We start from the raw sequence: 14,405 nt of genomic DNA, 5'->3' as shown, positions 1-14,405 counted from the left end.
GGCAGGGTGGAGGCTTCTTGTTTGCTGACAGACCCAAGGCCAGGACAGAGCAGATGTCAGGCCTGAGATGAGTGATTGTTCTCTGAGGGCCCGGGGATGCTTATCAGCCTTGTTGCTCAATGTGTTACATAAGAAAGAAAAGATGAGAGGAATGTGGGACAGCCCTGAGAGTGGAAGGGACAGAGCAGTGCCTTGGACACAGATCCAACAACTGACAGCCCATTGTGGTCTGTGAAATGCTCCCGCCTGGGAGAGCGCTCATCTCAGAAGGAGGAAGGACAGAAGAGCCTGGGAGCTGTGTAGCAGCTGAATCTCTTCTCCTAATACAGAGAACAGCACAGTGAGAAGAGAGATGGTGGAGTCCTCAATGATTCCCTGCAAGGGCTGCAACCCCTGGCAGGGACTACTCTTCACAGGTAAGTGTACCCCCTCTCTGACTGTGGGGGTGGAGGAGAACTCAAGAGGACAGGATCCTGAGAGAAGACTAGGGGTTTCTGTTTGCAATCATGGTGCAGGAGGTGCAGTGAGGGACAGAGACTCAGAATCCTGAAGCTCTCAGAGGACAAGAGGTGATGAGGGGAAGAGCAAAGCCCCAAACACTCCTCATTCAAAGTGTGTCTATTGTTTGCCATGTTCTGAAGCTGACCCAATCATGGCATGGTGATTCCAAATAGAGGAGGAGGTCAGAGTGGCTTCATCACACCAAATACTCCTTATGTGAGGAGAGCTATGGGAATACTGAGGAGGGGAGCCAGGCAAAGAAGTGACAAGATTATTCTGTGAAAAGGAAAGGACACAGTCAGAGGCTCTGAAAAATGGAGGTCGTGTTGCTCATCTTCATCAAGGAGGGTGGACATACCACCAGCCAGATGCCTCAACTGAGTGATGATCACACCTGCTCAATATTGATGCTTTTTGTCCCTTTCTTTCTAGCCTCCCTTTTAACCTGTTGGTACCAGCCCACCACTGCCCAAGTCACCATTGAATCAGTGCCTGCCCATGTGGTCGAAGGAGAAAGCAACCTTTTTCTTGTTCACAATCTGCCAGACAATCTTTTAACCATATCCTGGTTTAAAGAAGAAGCAGATATGGACCATAGAATTGCGACCTACACACTGAAATACAATATTGCTGTGCCGGGGGCAGCACACAGTGGTAGAGAGACCGTGTACCCAAATGGCTCCCTGTTGATTCAAAATGTCACCCACAAGGACACAGGATTCTATATACTAGAAACCAGAAGTAGAAAAGTAAAAATTATATCAACAATATACATACACCTTCACGTGTACAGTAAGTAATTCTTTGTGAATTCTCCATGCTGGGTGGGGTTCAATCTACTGGACACACACAGAAGTGTCAGACCTGGCATACGCATACCGCCTCTCTGCACTGTGTCCCCATGTTGGGGTTTGAGAATTTAATGCAGGACACATTAAATTGTGTAGAATAACTGCAGTAGAATAGAGCCCTTGCACACAAGAGAACGTGTGGTGGGTAACTCAACCTAGAATATCATCCTCTGTCTAGACTCTTGGGGTTCTTACCAGGAATGTGTCCATGAGAAAGACCTTGAAGAAATCAACATTGGGCCTGATTTAGGATAACACTGGATCTTCAGGGAGAGGGGAGCACCAGGAATTCCTGGCTCCAGTCCTCTGTCCCAGACTCAATTCCAGGTGTCCATGAGAACATTTTTCAAAGTTTGGATTTTGACTTCCTATGATCAGGAATAGTGATTTCTACTAGCTCAAGTCTTGTGCCATGTGAAACCAGCCAGTGCACTGTCATGAGATCCATAGTTAGGCTAAATGCCCTGGACATCTTCTCCAGAGACTCAAGAGGAAAGCATAGCTGGACAGGTGCCAAGGCCATTAACAGTCCTGATAGGTTTATGAGACTTCACAGGAAGGTCAGGGTCATGAAGGAGTGGGACAGAGGACAAATGTCAGCCTGACAAATGCTTGTCCTCTGTGGTTCACCTCAGGGAATTCTTTCAAGGAATTCTTTCTTTTTGGTAAATGTCTTCAAGGTCTGATCTCAACAGTTCCCCAGAGGTAAGCTGCAGTTCCCGAAGTGGTCACCAGGGGGAGAATCAGGACACACAATCAACACTCTGAAAGGTATTTCCCTAAAATGGAACTTACCTTGTATCCTGGCTCCCACTCTTCTCCCTACAGACTGGAGGTCAGTGACACAGACTTCCCAGACATACACATTGCTTTCTGCATCTTCTGTAGTGCCAGGGGATCGTGTTGAGTACCAGACCTTATATATTTCCTTCAAGAAAGATAGGATAGCCAAGGGGAATCACCTAGACAGAGGTCCAAGGCATCTTAGAGGCCAAAGAGCACATGGGCTCAGCACATAGCTCAGTAAACAGAAATGGAAGCATCATCATGAAATGCTGCATGGGATGATGGAGCCCAGAGCCCTCTTTATAGGACCCAGGTCACCTCCTCCCACACACATAGGATGTGAGGCTCCTGACTCATCTGCTCAAGAGCCTTTGTCCTGGGTCAGAACCCTGACTAATAACTGCAGTGAGAATGGATCTGTCCTCTTCTTCCTGCCTCACTCAGCTCGTCCCTTGAGACCTAGCAGACACCTCTGTCACCTTTCTGCTAATAGGATATTCCTTCTTTTCAGAGAACCGAGCACACAGGTCAGACTGGGTGCCCAGCTGGGATTCTCTGTTGTACACAGAGTGCAGAGGCTCCCTCTTTGGTGCTGACAGTTCTAGGCCAGGACAAAGCAGAGGGCAGCCCCAGGGTGAGCTGCTGTTCTTTCAGGGCATAGGGATGCTCATCTGCCCTTCTGACCACTGTATGTTCTGGAGGACTGAGACATAAAGAGAGAAGTAGAGAGGGATAGGGGGCAGCACTAAGAGTAAGGGAACAGAGTAGGAGGGTTTTGAATAGCGAACCCCACAGCCCATGGAACCCTGGGAGATGCTCCATCCTGGGAGAGGGCTCAGTTCACATGAAGGAAGGGTAACAGAGCCTGGGAGGAGATGTGCCACAGAGCAAGGATCTATCAGGCCACAAAGTCTAGGGATGCACCTTTGTTTCCCTCTGCAAAGAGTCACGGACTCTCATGGGCTCCTGATCACAGGTGAGGAGACCATGAGTCGACAGCATATGGGAAGAGAGGATTGACCTACCCTCTGGAGTCTCCTAAGGGAATAAGAACCTGAGAGGAGTCTTAGTGTTTGTAGAGAAGAAGACAAAGGGTAGGCCAGAGGCTCAGCAGCAGCTAACTTACTCTTATCCTTGGTGAATCTGAAAAACAAAGGGGGGTAGGGGATTGTTCTTACCCAAGTTTAATCAGCATGACGACAATAACTGAACTCTGATGTCCTCACCTTGGCATCCTAAAGAATAATAATTTCTTTTTTTTTTTTTTTTTTTTGGTTTTTTGAGACAGGGTTTCTCTGTGTAGCTTTGCGCCTTTCCTGGAACTCACTTGGTAGCCCAGGCTGGCCTCGAACTCACAGAGATCCGCCTGGCTCTGCCTCCCAAGTGCTGGGATTAAAGGCGTGCGCCACCACTGCCCGGCTAATAATAATTTCTTGAATTGATCAGTGACATGGCTCACTAGATACAAGCACTTGCTTAAATATCTGACATGCTGAGACTAATGAACACAAGTCCTCTGACGTTCACCTAGGACTGTATCCTGCACTCACTCCCATATCCTGAGTCATGATCTTGAACACAAACTCGCAGACAAATACAAGTGAGTGTAAAAAATCAAAGCAAATGGAAACATTCAACTCTGTATTCCCTAACCTATGAATTTCTTAAACGTTCATGAGCATACACAGGATATCATTCATTCATTGATTCTCCACACATATCTGAGTTTTTCTAGGCACCATTTCTTTAAAAAAATATAAGATGAATCCAGGTTCTTACTATTCCCTAGTCCTAGTGGGCTGAAATTAAAGAAAGCTAGAAGGTGAAGTCAGGTATTGACTAGATCCACAAGAAGAAAGAACATAAAAGTCAGAGAGTCAGGTGTCAAGGTCTGTAGAGAAGAGGTCAGGGAGTCTTGTTCCCAACACCAGTCTACACTGATATGAGCAGTAGTTTGAGGCTTTAAACTGGGGTTATGTTGACATCTGAGCAGAGAGTGCCATACAGGGGAAATGACATGTGCAGGGACGCTGAAGACTTGGAAGTCAGTAAATGACAGGAAGTCACTCACCCAAACACCCAAGCAAAACTATGGACACACCTGCTCAAGACACAGGGCCTCATCTTCGCTAAATACAAAGGTCCAACTATTGATCAATCTTTCTTCCCTTCCAGCCTCTCTTATGAACTGTGGGCATCCTCTCACCTCTGCCCGGCCCTCTATTGAATCAGTGCCACCCAGAGTTACAAAAGGGTCAAGTGTTCTTCTTGTGGTTCACAATCTCCCAGAGAATCTTCGAGCCCTTTCCTGGTATAAAGGAATTAATGTGTTCAAGAACCATGAGATTGGCCGACACATAATAGCCAAGAATTCAAGTGTGCCAGGCCCTGCACACAGTGGTCGAGAGACAGTGTACAGCAATGGATCCTTGGTTCTCCACAATGTCACCTGGAAGGATGCTGGATTCTACACCCTATTAACTCTGACCACAGATCTGGCAGCTGAAGTAGCTCATGTGCAGCTCCAATTGGACAGTAAGTGATTCTCAAGATCATTCAGTCCTGGGTTTTGTGTGGACACACAGGACTCTCTTGCTTGGCATGTGCATGCCTCCACTCTGAACTGTGTCCCCTCTTTAGTGTTTTAGCACTTAGTGCAAGACACACATACCAGAGACAAATGGCCATAGATCAGACTCTTGCCCTCACTCCACCCTCAGAGGGGTGTGTGTGTGTGTGTGTGTGTGTGTGTGTGTGTGTGTGTGTGTGTGATGATAAAGGGTAAGTCTGTGCAAGGAGCCTTAGACTCAATCTTGTCTTTTGGAGTTCTCACCATGTACATGGTTCAGACAGACATCATGTTGGCATCAGGCAGATCTTGCCTTTCTCAAAGAGAGGTGAGCACCAGGAAGCCCTTGTTCCAGACTTCTGTTTGAGGATTGACTACAAGTGATCCTGGGGACACTTACTTCCTTATGTACCAGGTTTGGACTCTTACTTCCTTGTGGAGCTGACAGGGAATAATGGTTTTTGGATATTCACATCTCATAGCATTTGAAACCAATCAGTGCATTGTCATGAGAGGCACATTCAAGGTGTGTCACCTCGTTACCTCCTTCTGAGACTCAGCATGGAGAGCAGAGCTGGACATGTGCCCAGGCCAGCAGTCAACTGTCCTCATGGACTTATAAGACTCACAGGAAGGTCAGGGTCCCCAAGGTGAAGAAGAGAGGACACAGATCCACCTGGCAAGTGCTTGTCCTCTGGGGTCCAATCCAAGGAATTCCCTCAGGCAGCCAAGTAGTAACAGGCTTTGCTGGTCTTGACAGCTCCCAGACATTAGCTCCAGTCATCCTATCAATCTCCAGGGGGTGATATTAACTCACAGTCAACCCCTAAGATGCTGCTTTCCTGGAGAAGATGAAAGAAACTTGTGTGATTTCCATTTCTGTCACTACAGACCTAAAGTGCCTCTCACAAGGCCATTCTGAGAACAGTTCTATGCTAGGGGATTATGTTCAGCCTCATTCCTTCTAGCATCTTCTTTAGGGAAAGAGAGGGTGACCACAGGGGAATTCCCAAGCAAAGGATAGAGACATCCCTAAATTGTCAGAGTGCTCATGGAAGACCTGAACTATACCTTAGCCAACAACAGAAGAGGCTGGAATTCAGGCTTCCATTTTAAACCCTCCACAGCAGAGTGAGCAACAGCTGTCTAAGACATAGGTGACCTTCTCCACACACAAGACATGAATTTCCTGATAAAACAGTTCCTGGATATCTGTCCTGGTTGAGACCCTGAAATGGTGACCCTAGTCATAAGCGATGAGTGTCCTTCCCCTGGCATCACTCAGATGGTCCCTTTCCAGCCTTCACAGACATCCATTGCCTTCTAGTTGAGAGCTAATTCAACCTTCCCAGAGCATTGAGGATATGAGGACAACTGGGTTGACAGACAGTTTCTGTGTCACAAAGAATGCATAGGGAAGACAAAGTCCCCCCTCCCCCTTTCGGTGCTACAGAGCCAAGGCCAGGAAACAGCAGTGGTCAGCCCTGGGGTGAGCTATAACACTTTGGAGCACAGGGATGGTTATTGGCCTGTTGTTTACATCTGTGGTCTGAAGGACTGAAACATAACAAAAGAGATTGGGGAAGAGAATCACCAAGCAATTCCAAGAGGAGGAGACAGCAGTGCTTTGGACAAGGACCCACCCACAGCCCAGGTGACTCTAGGAGGGGCTTCTGCCTTATACCAGGCTCAGGTCTAGGGAGGCAGGACATCAGAGGTGACTTCAGGACAGCAGAGCTGACTCTGGGACAATGCAGTTGACTCTGGGAAGGAGAAGTGACTCTAGGACAGTGAAGTATGGTGGCAGTGCTGGATCCTTTGGAGACACTCCCTGTTCCAGGGATCAAGATCCCTACCTTGTTCAAGGGGCCTATGGACAAGGGCTAGTCTCCTAAATGAAGAGAGAATTCCCGACAGTGTGTAAAAGTGGGGTGATCAGAACTGGAGTCCCAAGGAAGACAAGAGTCTGAAGGAGAATTAAAGTGTCTTCTTTCCCCCTTAGTGGAGATGACACTGAGATGCACAGAGGTTCAGCAGCAGGAAGTTCTCTGTGAACAGGAAATGGTAAGGGTGCAGATGAAAGCCAGATTGTTCTCTGTTCAATGGCAATCACATTGGCTACTGAATTCTGAAGACTGATGTTCTCAACTATGACAGGGTGGCACAGAAAAGAATCTGTCCTGGGTGGGTCAGTGAGGTGTTTCAATGAGTGAAGGCAAATTCTGCCAGGCCTGGTGACCTGAGTTTAATCCTCAGCTCCAACGTGGTAGATGGAAGAACCTTCTTACTCCTCAAAAATGTCCTCTTCCCCACATATAAGTACTGTGGCATGCACCTGGCCATATACACATCTATGTAGAAATGCACGTGTGTTCACACCTACATCCATTCACACACATAGGGAGAGCATCACACACACATGAAATGGAAGTATATGTAAAAAATAAATCAAACTGGAATATCAATTAGCCACAAAGCTAAGAGTTTCTTTCATTAAAAAAACCTTGACATTCTGGACATCGGAACGTTGGTTATTTATTCTCATGTTCATTCATTCATTCATTCATTTATTCTCCCCAGGTGTCAGAATCTTTTCAAAGTAGCATGCCTTCCAAAAAATGAGATTAGTCCTGATCTTCACAAAACCCTACTAAATGTACTTGAAGTCAGTTGTTGAGTGGAACCACAAGAGGAAAGAACAAAAAGAACAGAAAGCCAGAGAGTCACTTGTCAATGTCTATAGGGAAGCAAGCCAGGAGGTCATCCCTCCAACAGCACTCTACAGTGAATGTTAGCAGTGGTCTGAGGGCAGAGATTCAGGACTCTGTTGACAACAGAGCAGATAGTGCCATACAGAGAAAATGACATGTGCAGGGACACTGAATGGGTAGAGGTCATGTGCTGACCTTCACCCAGTAGGACAGGAAGATGCTCAAACACCTAGGTTGAGTAATGGACACATCTTCTCAGGACACAGGGAACAAATTAGGCAAATACAAAAGTTCTACTACTAATGGATCTTTCTTCCCTTCTAGCTTCCCATTGTGGATACCATCCCACCTATGCCCAGCTCACTATTAAATCAATTCCACCTAACATTGCTAAAGGTCGAAGTGTTCTTCTAGTGGTTCACCATCTCCCAGAGAATCTTCGAGGTATTTTCTGGTACAAAGGAGATCGTGTGTCCCAGAGCCGTGAGATTGCCAAACATATAATAGCCACAAATTCAAGTGTGCCGGGTCCTGCACACAGTGGCAGAGAGACAATGTACAGCAATGGATCCCTGCTGCTCCATAGTACCACCTATAGAGATGCTGGATGGTACACTCTCCTAACTGTAACCACAGCTATGAGACCTGAAATAGTGCATATTCATCTCCAGTTGGACAGTAAGTGATTCTCTGTAATTATTCAGTGTCCTATGGGGCTTAGACACACAGCATAGTCTTTTCTGGCCTGTATATAGTGTTACTATGTTGGTGGTTGAACACTTAGTGGAGAACACACATGATGGAGACAAATAGATCATACTCCATCATCTGACACATCCATGTATTAAGAAAGTCCTTGGCACAAAAGTAACTCAGTCAAAGATGTCAAAATATGTTCAGTCTCATGGGGATCTCAATGCAAATTTCATTAAAAAAGACCCAGCAGGCATTAATCAGGGCATGGTTGAGGAAAACTTGGCATCTTAACAGAGAGGTGAGCACTAGGAAGCTCTGGCCACACTCCTCTTTCCTAGGTTCAACTACTAGTGATCATAGCATTTGCCAGGGCCAGAATATTAATGCCTAGGAGAGCTAAATGGGAGTAATGGTTCTTTGGCTGCCAATGTAAAACTGGGATATTTATTTTCCCAAATATGAATTTCATAAATAAAATCTAGGACCTGTTGCAGAGACCATGGAGGAGCGATGCCTATTAGTTTGTTCTTGATTGCTTGCTCAGCCAGGTCTCTTATAGCACCCTGGAACCCTGAGTATAGGAGTCAAATTGCTTTATATAGGCTGGACCTTCCCACAACTACCACCAGTATAAACACTGGACTCTAGACTTCCTCCAGACCCATATGGTGGTGGCACTTTCAGTTGAGTCCCCCTCATTCAAATCGACTGTAGCTTGTGTGAAGTTGACTTAAATCCAGCCATCCTAGTCTCTAAGTCTTTCCGAATACCTAAGCCAGCAATGATATCAGACTTCTCCTGGACCCCACCCAGTCCTAGACTTATGGGCTTCAGGGTAGAGCAGCAAGGACATCTAGAAGGTGAAGTCAGGGGTTGGCTGGAATCACAAAGGAAACTGAGGAAAAAAAAACAAGAATGAAGATGTGGGGTCTGTGGAGAAAAAGTTCAGAGGAGGCATAATCTCAACTTCAGTGTGCTTGACTGAGGGCAGTGAGGGACAGCCATGGAGACACCCCAGGAGGGAGTTCCTTGTAGAGGAGATGACATATTCTGGGGCACTGAGGGATTAGTGGTCATGTTGTTGACACCCACCAGGTGGGTTAGAAGCACCCACACTTGCATCTTCAGGGTGAGTGATGGATCCACCTGCCTAGGATGAAGCTTGCCATCTTTCCACCAAACACAATGATCTTTGTGATAACTGTTTTTCTTGTGTGTTTCAGCCTCCCTTTCTGCTTGCTGCAAGGATGTCACTTCTGCCCAACTCACCATAGAACAGGTGCCACGGGATGCTGCTAAAGGGGAAAGCGTTCTCTTCCTTGTTCATAATCTGCCAGAAGATCTGCAAACCTTTTCCTGGTACAAATCAATATATAGCAGCCATATTTTGCAAATTGCAGAATACAACAGCGCCACAAATTCTATCACCCAGGGGCATGCCCACAGCAGTAGAACCATAATGTACAGCAATGGATCCCTGCTCCTCCAGAATGTAACAGAGAAAGATGCAGGATTCTACACACTACAAACTTTAAACAGAGTTTTCAAAACTGAAAAAATACATGTGGAGCTCCATGTGAACCGTAAGTGATTCTCTTTGTCCTCCAGCTGCTGGGTGTGGCTTATCCTACTTTGTACACTGGGCTGTTTGGACTGAGCTGTGCCTGGCTTCTCTCCCATTGCACTGTGTCCCCCCACTGGGGTTTAGGCCCTTACTGCAGGACACACATAGTTTGGAAAAACTGTAATGTATCAGAACCCCTCACCTGTCTTTACCTGCAGAGTGGAATACCTGTGCTGGGTAAACTCAGCCCCAGGTTGTCACCTTCAGTGCAGAACCTTGGAGGTGTCACCATGCACATGATTCCTGAAAGTATCTGTGAGGGTCAAGCAGTCCCCAATTGAGGAAGTCATGGGATCCTCACACAGGGCTCTGGGAAGCCTTGGCTGCAAATCTATGTCCCTGGATGGACTCCAGATAACACTTGGGAGCCTTCTGTCACTTATGGGACTTATCTTCCCTTTAGAGCTGACAAGGAACATGGTTTTATTGGTATGTGGAACTAGATAGTGCATGGTCATGAGAGGTATGGGTAGGCTAGGTCCCCTGGATTATCTTCACCAGAGACCACATGTGGAGAGTATAGATGGTCAGGTGGCCAGACCATTAACTAACTGTCCTGATGAAATCATGAGACCTCACAGGAAGATCAGGGTCCCCAAGGGGAGGATAAAAGGACACAAGTCCTCCTAGCAAGTGATTTTCCTCTGGTGTCCAGCATTTGAATTCTTTCTGGCAGGCAAATAGTAAGAGGTGCTTATCTGGACATCTCCAAGACATCTGTGCATTTCCTCTAGTTATTACTAGGTGGCTATAGGACACAGAATCAACATGTAGAAAAGCATATCCTGGAACCATGAGATTAACTGTAGCCTAGATTCCATCCTCCTCCCTTACAGACCTGGAGGTCACTGACAGCCTTCTTAGACCTACTGGTTCCTTCCTGTGTTTCTAAGCATACTTCTTTGCCAGAGAATCCTGTGTTACCACCCCCCACCCCCCACCCCCGCCAACCACTGCCACATATCTTGACACACCTAGACAGAGGTCAGCTGCATCCAAGGAAGGACACAGAGAGACCCAAGGCATAGCTCAGCCTTCATAGAAAGATTAAGGGTCTCTATGAACTCTCCGTAGGATGATGAGCCACTGCCCTCTCTGCAGAACTCAGGTCACCTCCTGCTTCACATCCTCATGATTCTCGTATTGGGCTTCATGACAATGTGCCCTGACCATTGACTGCATTAAGAATGGTTCTGTACCTTGTCCAGGCATGAGTCAGATGGGTCCTTTCTAGTGCTCACATACATCTCTGTCACCTTCCTTCAGGGAGTAAATCTCACCTTCTCAGAACATTGAGAACACAGGGCAGACTAGGCACTCAGGTAGGAATCTGTGTCATAAAGGACAGGTTGGTAGAACACAGCAGAGGAGATCCCTGGTGTGAATTGTTGTTGCCCTAGGGCACAGAGATGATTATCAACCTTGTTGCTCATTGCATGGTCTGGAGGACTGAAAAAATATAGAGAGAAGTTAACTGGGATACCAGGCAGGACTAAGAGTTGAAGGGACAGAGAATGGCCTTGGACAACATCCAATCTGTCAGGAGGCTGAGCTCAGAGGAAGGAAGGTTGTAGGAATTGGGGGAAGTGCTGGACCAAAAGCTGTTCACCACAGAGGGAGGGCAGAGCAGGCTGTAGCCACCATGGAGGTTTACTGTGTGCTTCTCTGCAAAGGCTGCAGCCCCAGATAGTGGCTTCTGCTCATAGGTGAAGAGAACACTGCCTGATAGTGTGTGGGGAGGGATCTCATAGACTAGCTAGAATCTTTTAAGGTGGAAGGATAGGAAAGGCTCCTTCAAGTTGTTCCCTGACTTCCATCTAGGTGCTGTGACCTGCATTCACTCATACACACAGGATGTCATCCACCTGCTCCTGCAGAAACACTCACACTCAGACACACCCAGACCCACACACTGACTCCCCACACATGTATAAGTTAATGTAAGCTGGAGTTGTAACTGGTGTCAATAGCTTCACACATGAGAATTTCATAAACACCTAGACTTGCAAATCCATGAACATTCATTCTTACTTCCACCCACATTTTTCTGAGCCAGTCCATGCCTTAGGCCTTACAAAAAGATCAAAGTAGAATTTCTAACAAGGCTCCATCTCCAGTGAATTGATGATGGACCAGGAAGCCCATCTATAATTGATGTCAGGGGGTGATGGCCTCCAGAGAGGGAAGAGATCAAAGAGGGCAGAATGTGAAGACTGGGGTCTGTAGAGGGAGAAGTGAAGGAAGGCACCTCTGAGTTTACAGACATGCCCACCCACTTCAGCCGAGTGATGGACCTAAACTTCACATTATACCAGAAACAAAGTTCTCAGTACTGATGAATTTGTCTCTCTTCTCTTCTATCCTCCCTTGTAGCTTGCCGGCTCCCTCCTGCTCAGCTCACTATTGAGTCAATGCCACACAATGTTGTTGAAGGGGAAAATGCTCTCCTACTTGTTCATAACATCCCAGAGGACCTTCGATCCTTTGTCTGGTATAAAGGGATACCAATTGTTAAAAGTACCAAAATTGCACAGAATGTAGTAACTAGTAATAAAAGTATGCTAGGGCCTGCACACAGTGGAAGAGAGACTGTGTACCCCAATGGATCTCTACTGTTCCAATATGCTGCCAAGAAGGACACTGGATTCTATACCCTACGAACCTTAAATGCACAGTTTGAAACTCAAGAAGCACATGTGTACCTCCACATATACAGTAAGTGATTATTTGGAGTCTCTGAGTTCTGGTGGGGTTGATTTCTCTTTATACATACAGGAGTGTCCATTTTGGACTGACTGTTTCCTCTCTATATTGTGTCTCCACATTGGGGTTTGAGTACTTAGTACAGGACACACTTCAGGTAGACATAGTAAATTTGACCAGAATCCCTCATGTAATGACCTCTACAGGGAAGGATTTGTGTTCAGTAACTTAGCCCAAGGATGTCAGTCAGCCTCAGAATATTGGGGCTCTCACCAGGATCATGGCCTTGAGCAAGACCCCTTGGGAGTCAGGCCAGGCCTATCTTAGAGATCTATGGTTTCATCACAGTGAAGTAAGTATCAGGAAGCCCTGGCTTCAGACCTCTGTTTCAGACTCAACCCCAGGTGACCAAGGAGAGCCCTTCTCTCAGGCTTGAGTTTGACTTCCTGTTAGAGATGATAGGGAACAAGGTGTTATTGACTGTCTAAGACCCATAGAGTGCGGGACCAGCTATGTAGTACTGTGACAGATGTGGTTAGGTAGGTCACCTGGGCATCTCCTACTCAGTGGACAGGTGCCAGGACATAAGCCATCTCTTCTGATGATGGGCTTAACAGACATCACAGGAAGGTCAGGGCCCCCAAGAGGAGGACCCCTAGAGGAGATATTTCTCTAGGCATCTTTTCATCCTTAGGGGTCCAGGCTAGGGAATTCCCTGCTGCAGGCAAAAAGTAACAGATGCTGCTGAGTTGAGCAGTTCCCCCATCTGAATGTCATGCTGTTGCTCATAACTAAGCTTACTCAGAGACAAGAAATGATCATGCACTGTGTGCACAGGTGAAGGGAAATAGACTCAGGAAACCCAGAGGCTGAATCAGGGTCACAAAAGCCATGAGATCCAGATTACAAGAAAACTGTCTATTGTCATAGCCCCAATGTCTCCACCCTAGGGGCTTTATTATGTGTTCACTGACTACTGAGGGGCTTGTTGAGATCTCTGAAGAGCTGTTGTCATTTCACCCTCCTTGTTTGCTTCACAGAGCCTGTAACACAGCCCTTTATCCGAGTCACTAGCACCAAAGTTACAGTGCGGAGCTCTGTTGTGTTCACCTGCCTCTCAGCTGACACTGGAATCTCCACCCAATGGATCTTCAATAACCAGAGTCTGCAGCTCACAGACAGGATGACCCTGTCACCGAAAAAGTGCCGACTCAGCATAGATCCTGTGAGGATGGAGGATGCTGGAGAGTATAAGTGTGAGGTCTCCAACCCAGCCAGTTCAATGACCAGTTTCCCAGTCAGGCTTGCTGTAATGAAGGAGTAACCTCTCTGCTCTCACACTACAGCAGAGTAGGGGCATTTCTTTATCAATGGGGTACAACAAGGAGAAAAATTTTGTGGTAGAAATGGTCAATTACTACTCAGGTACAGCTGGCTTGGTGGCTCATGACTGTAATCCTGGCATAAACATGTGTCTAAAGACAGGCCAGGATATAAACAGAGACTTGGTTTGCAAAAGGAAAAAGAAGACATCAATATAGTAAACAGAATTGCAAAGGAGTTTAGAGCTTGGGTTTTAGATTAAATGTATAGACAATTCTCAGAATCCATGGAAATTAATTTCATGAGCCCCCAAACTTCTGGATGCTCTGTGTCCCCTGTTAACATGCTGCAGTGTTTGCGTGAAGGTAAATGCATCCTCTCCTGTATCCAAATACATTCCATGTAGAAGTCATTCACACTATGCTGCCTAGACAACAGTCATTTATGTGAAGTGAGGAAGAGTGACAGGAGAAGGGACTGTCCTTTTCCCCCACGGACATAACTTGTTATGAAACAGTTTTGATCCACAGTTTATTTTAGGTACACATGTGAAAAAACACGACATGTCAAAAGGCTGACCTGGACTGCTTCTAACATGAGAGTGGCATTGACAGGGTGATATTACACAAGGTTCCTTTTCC

At 46.5% G+C, this 14,405-nt stretch overlaps 1 protein-coding gene across 1 annotated transcript; it reads left to right on the top strand.

Moving 5' to 3' along the window:
- Positions 1 to 352: 352 nt before the first annotated feature.
- Positions 353 to 13,954, top strand: LOC131902526 (carcinoembryonic antigen-related cell adhesion molecule 3-like). The gene is made up of 7 exons (XM_059253554.1): positions 353 to 416; positions 934 to 1,293; positions 4,314 to 4,673; positions 7,743 to 8,096; positions 9,338 to 9,697; positions 12,112 to 12,453; positions 13,482 to 13,954. The coding sequence occupies exons 1-7, from the start codon at positions 353 to 355 to the stop codon at positions 13,763 to 13,765; spliced, it is 2,124 nt and encodes a 707-aa protein (XP_059109537.1). The 3' UTR covers positions 13,766 to 13,954.
- Positions 13,955 to 14,405: the final 451 nt, after the last annotated feature.

This window comes from Peromyscus eremicus, chromosome 1 (assembly GCF_949786415.1).
Source record: "Peromyscus eremicus chromosome 1, PerEre_H2_v1, whole genome shotgun sequence".
Lineage (NCBI taxonomy): Eukaryota > Metazoa > Chordata > Mammalia > Rodentia > Cricetidae > Peromyscus > Peromyscus eremicus.
This window is presented reverse-complemented; position numbering and strand designations above follow the sequence as displayed.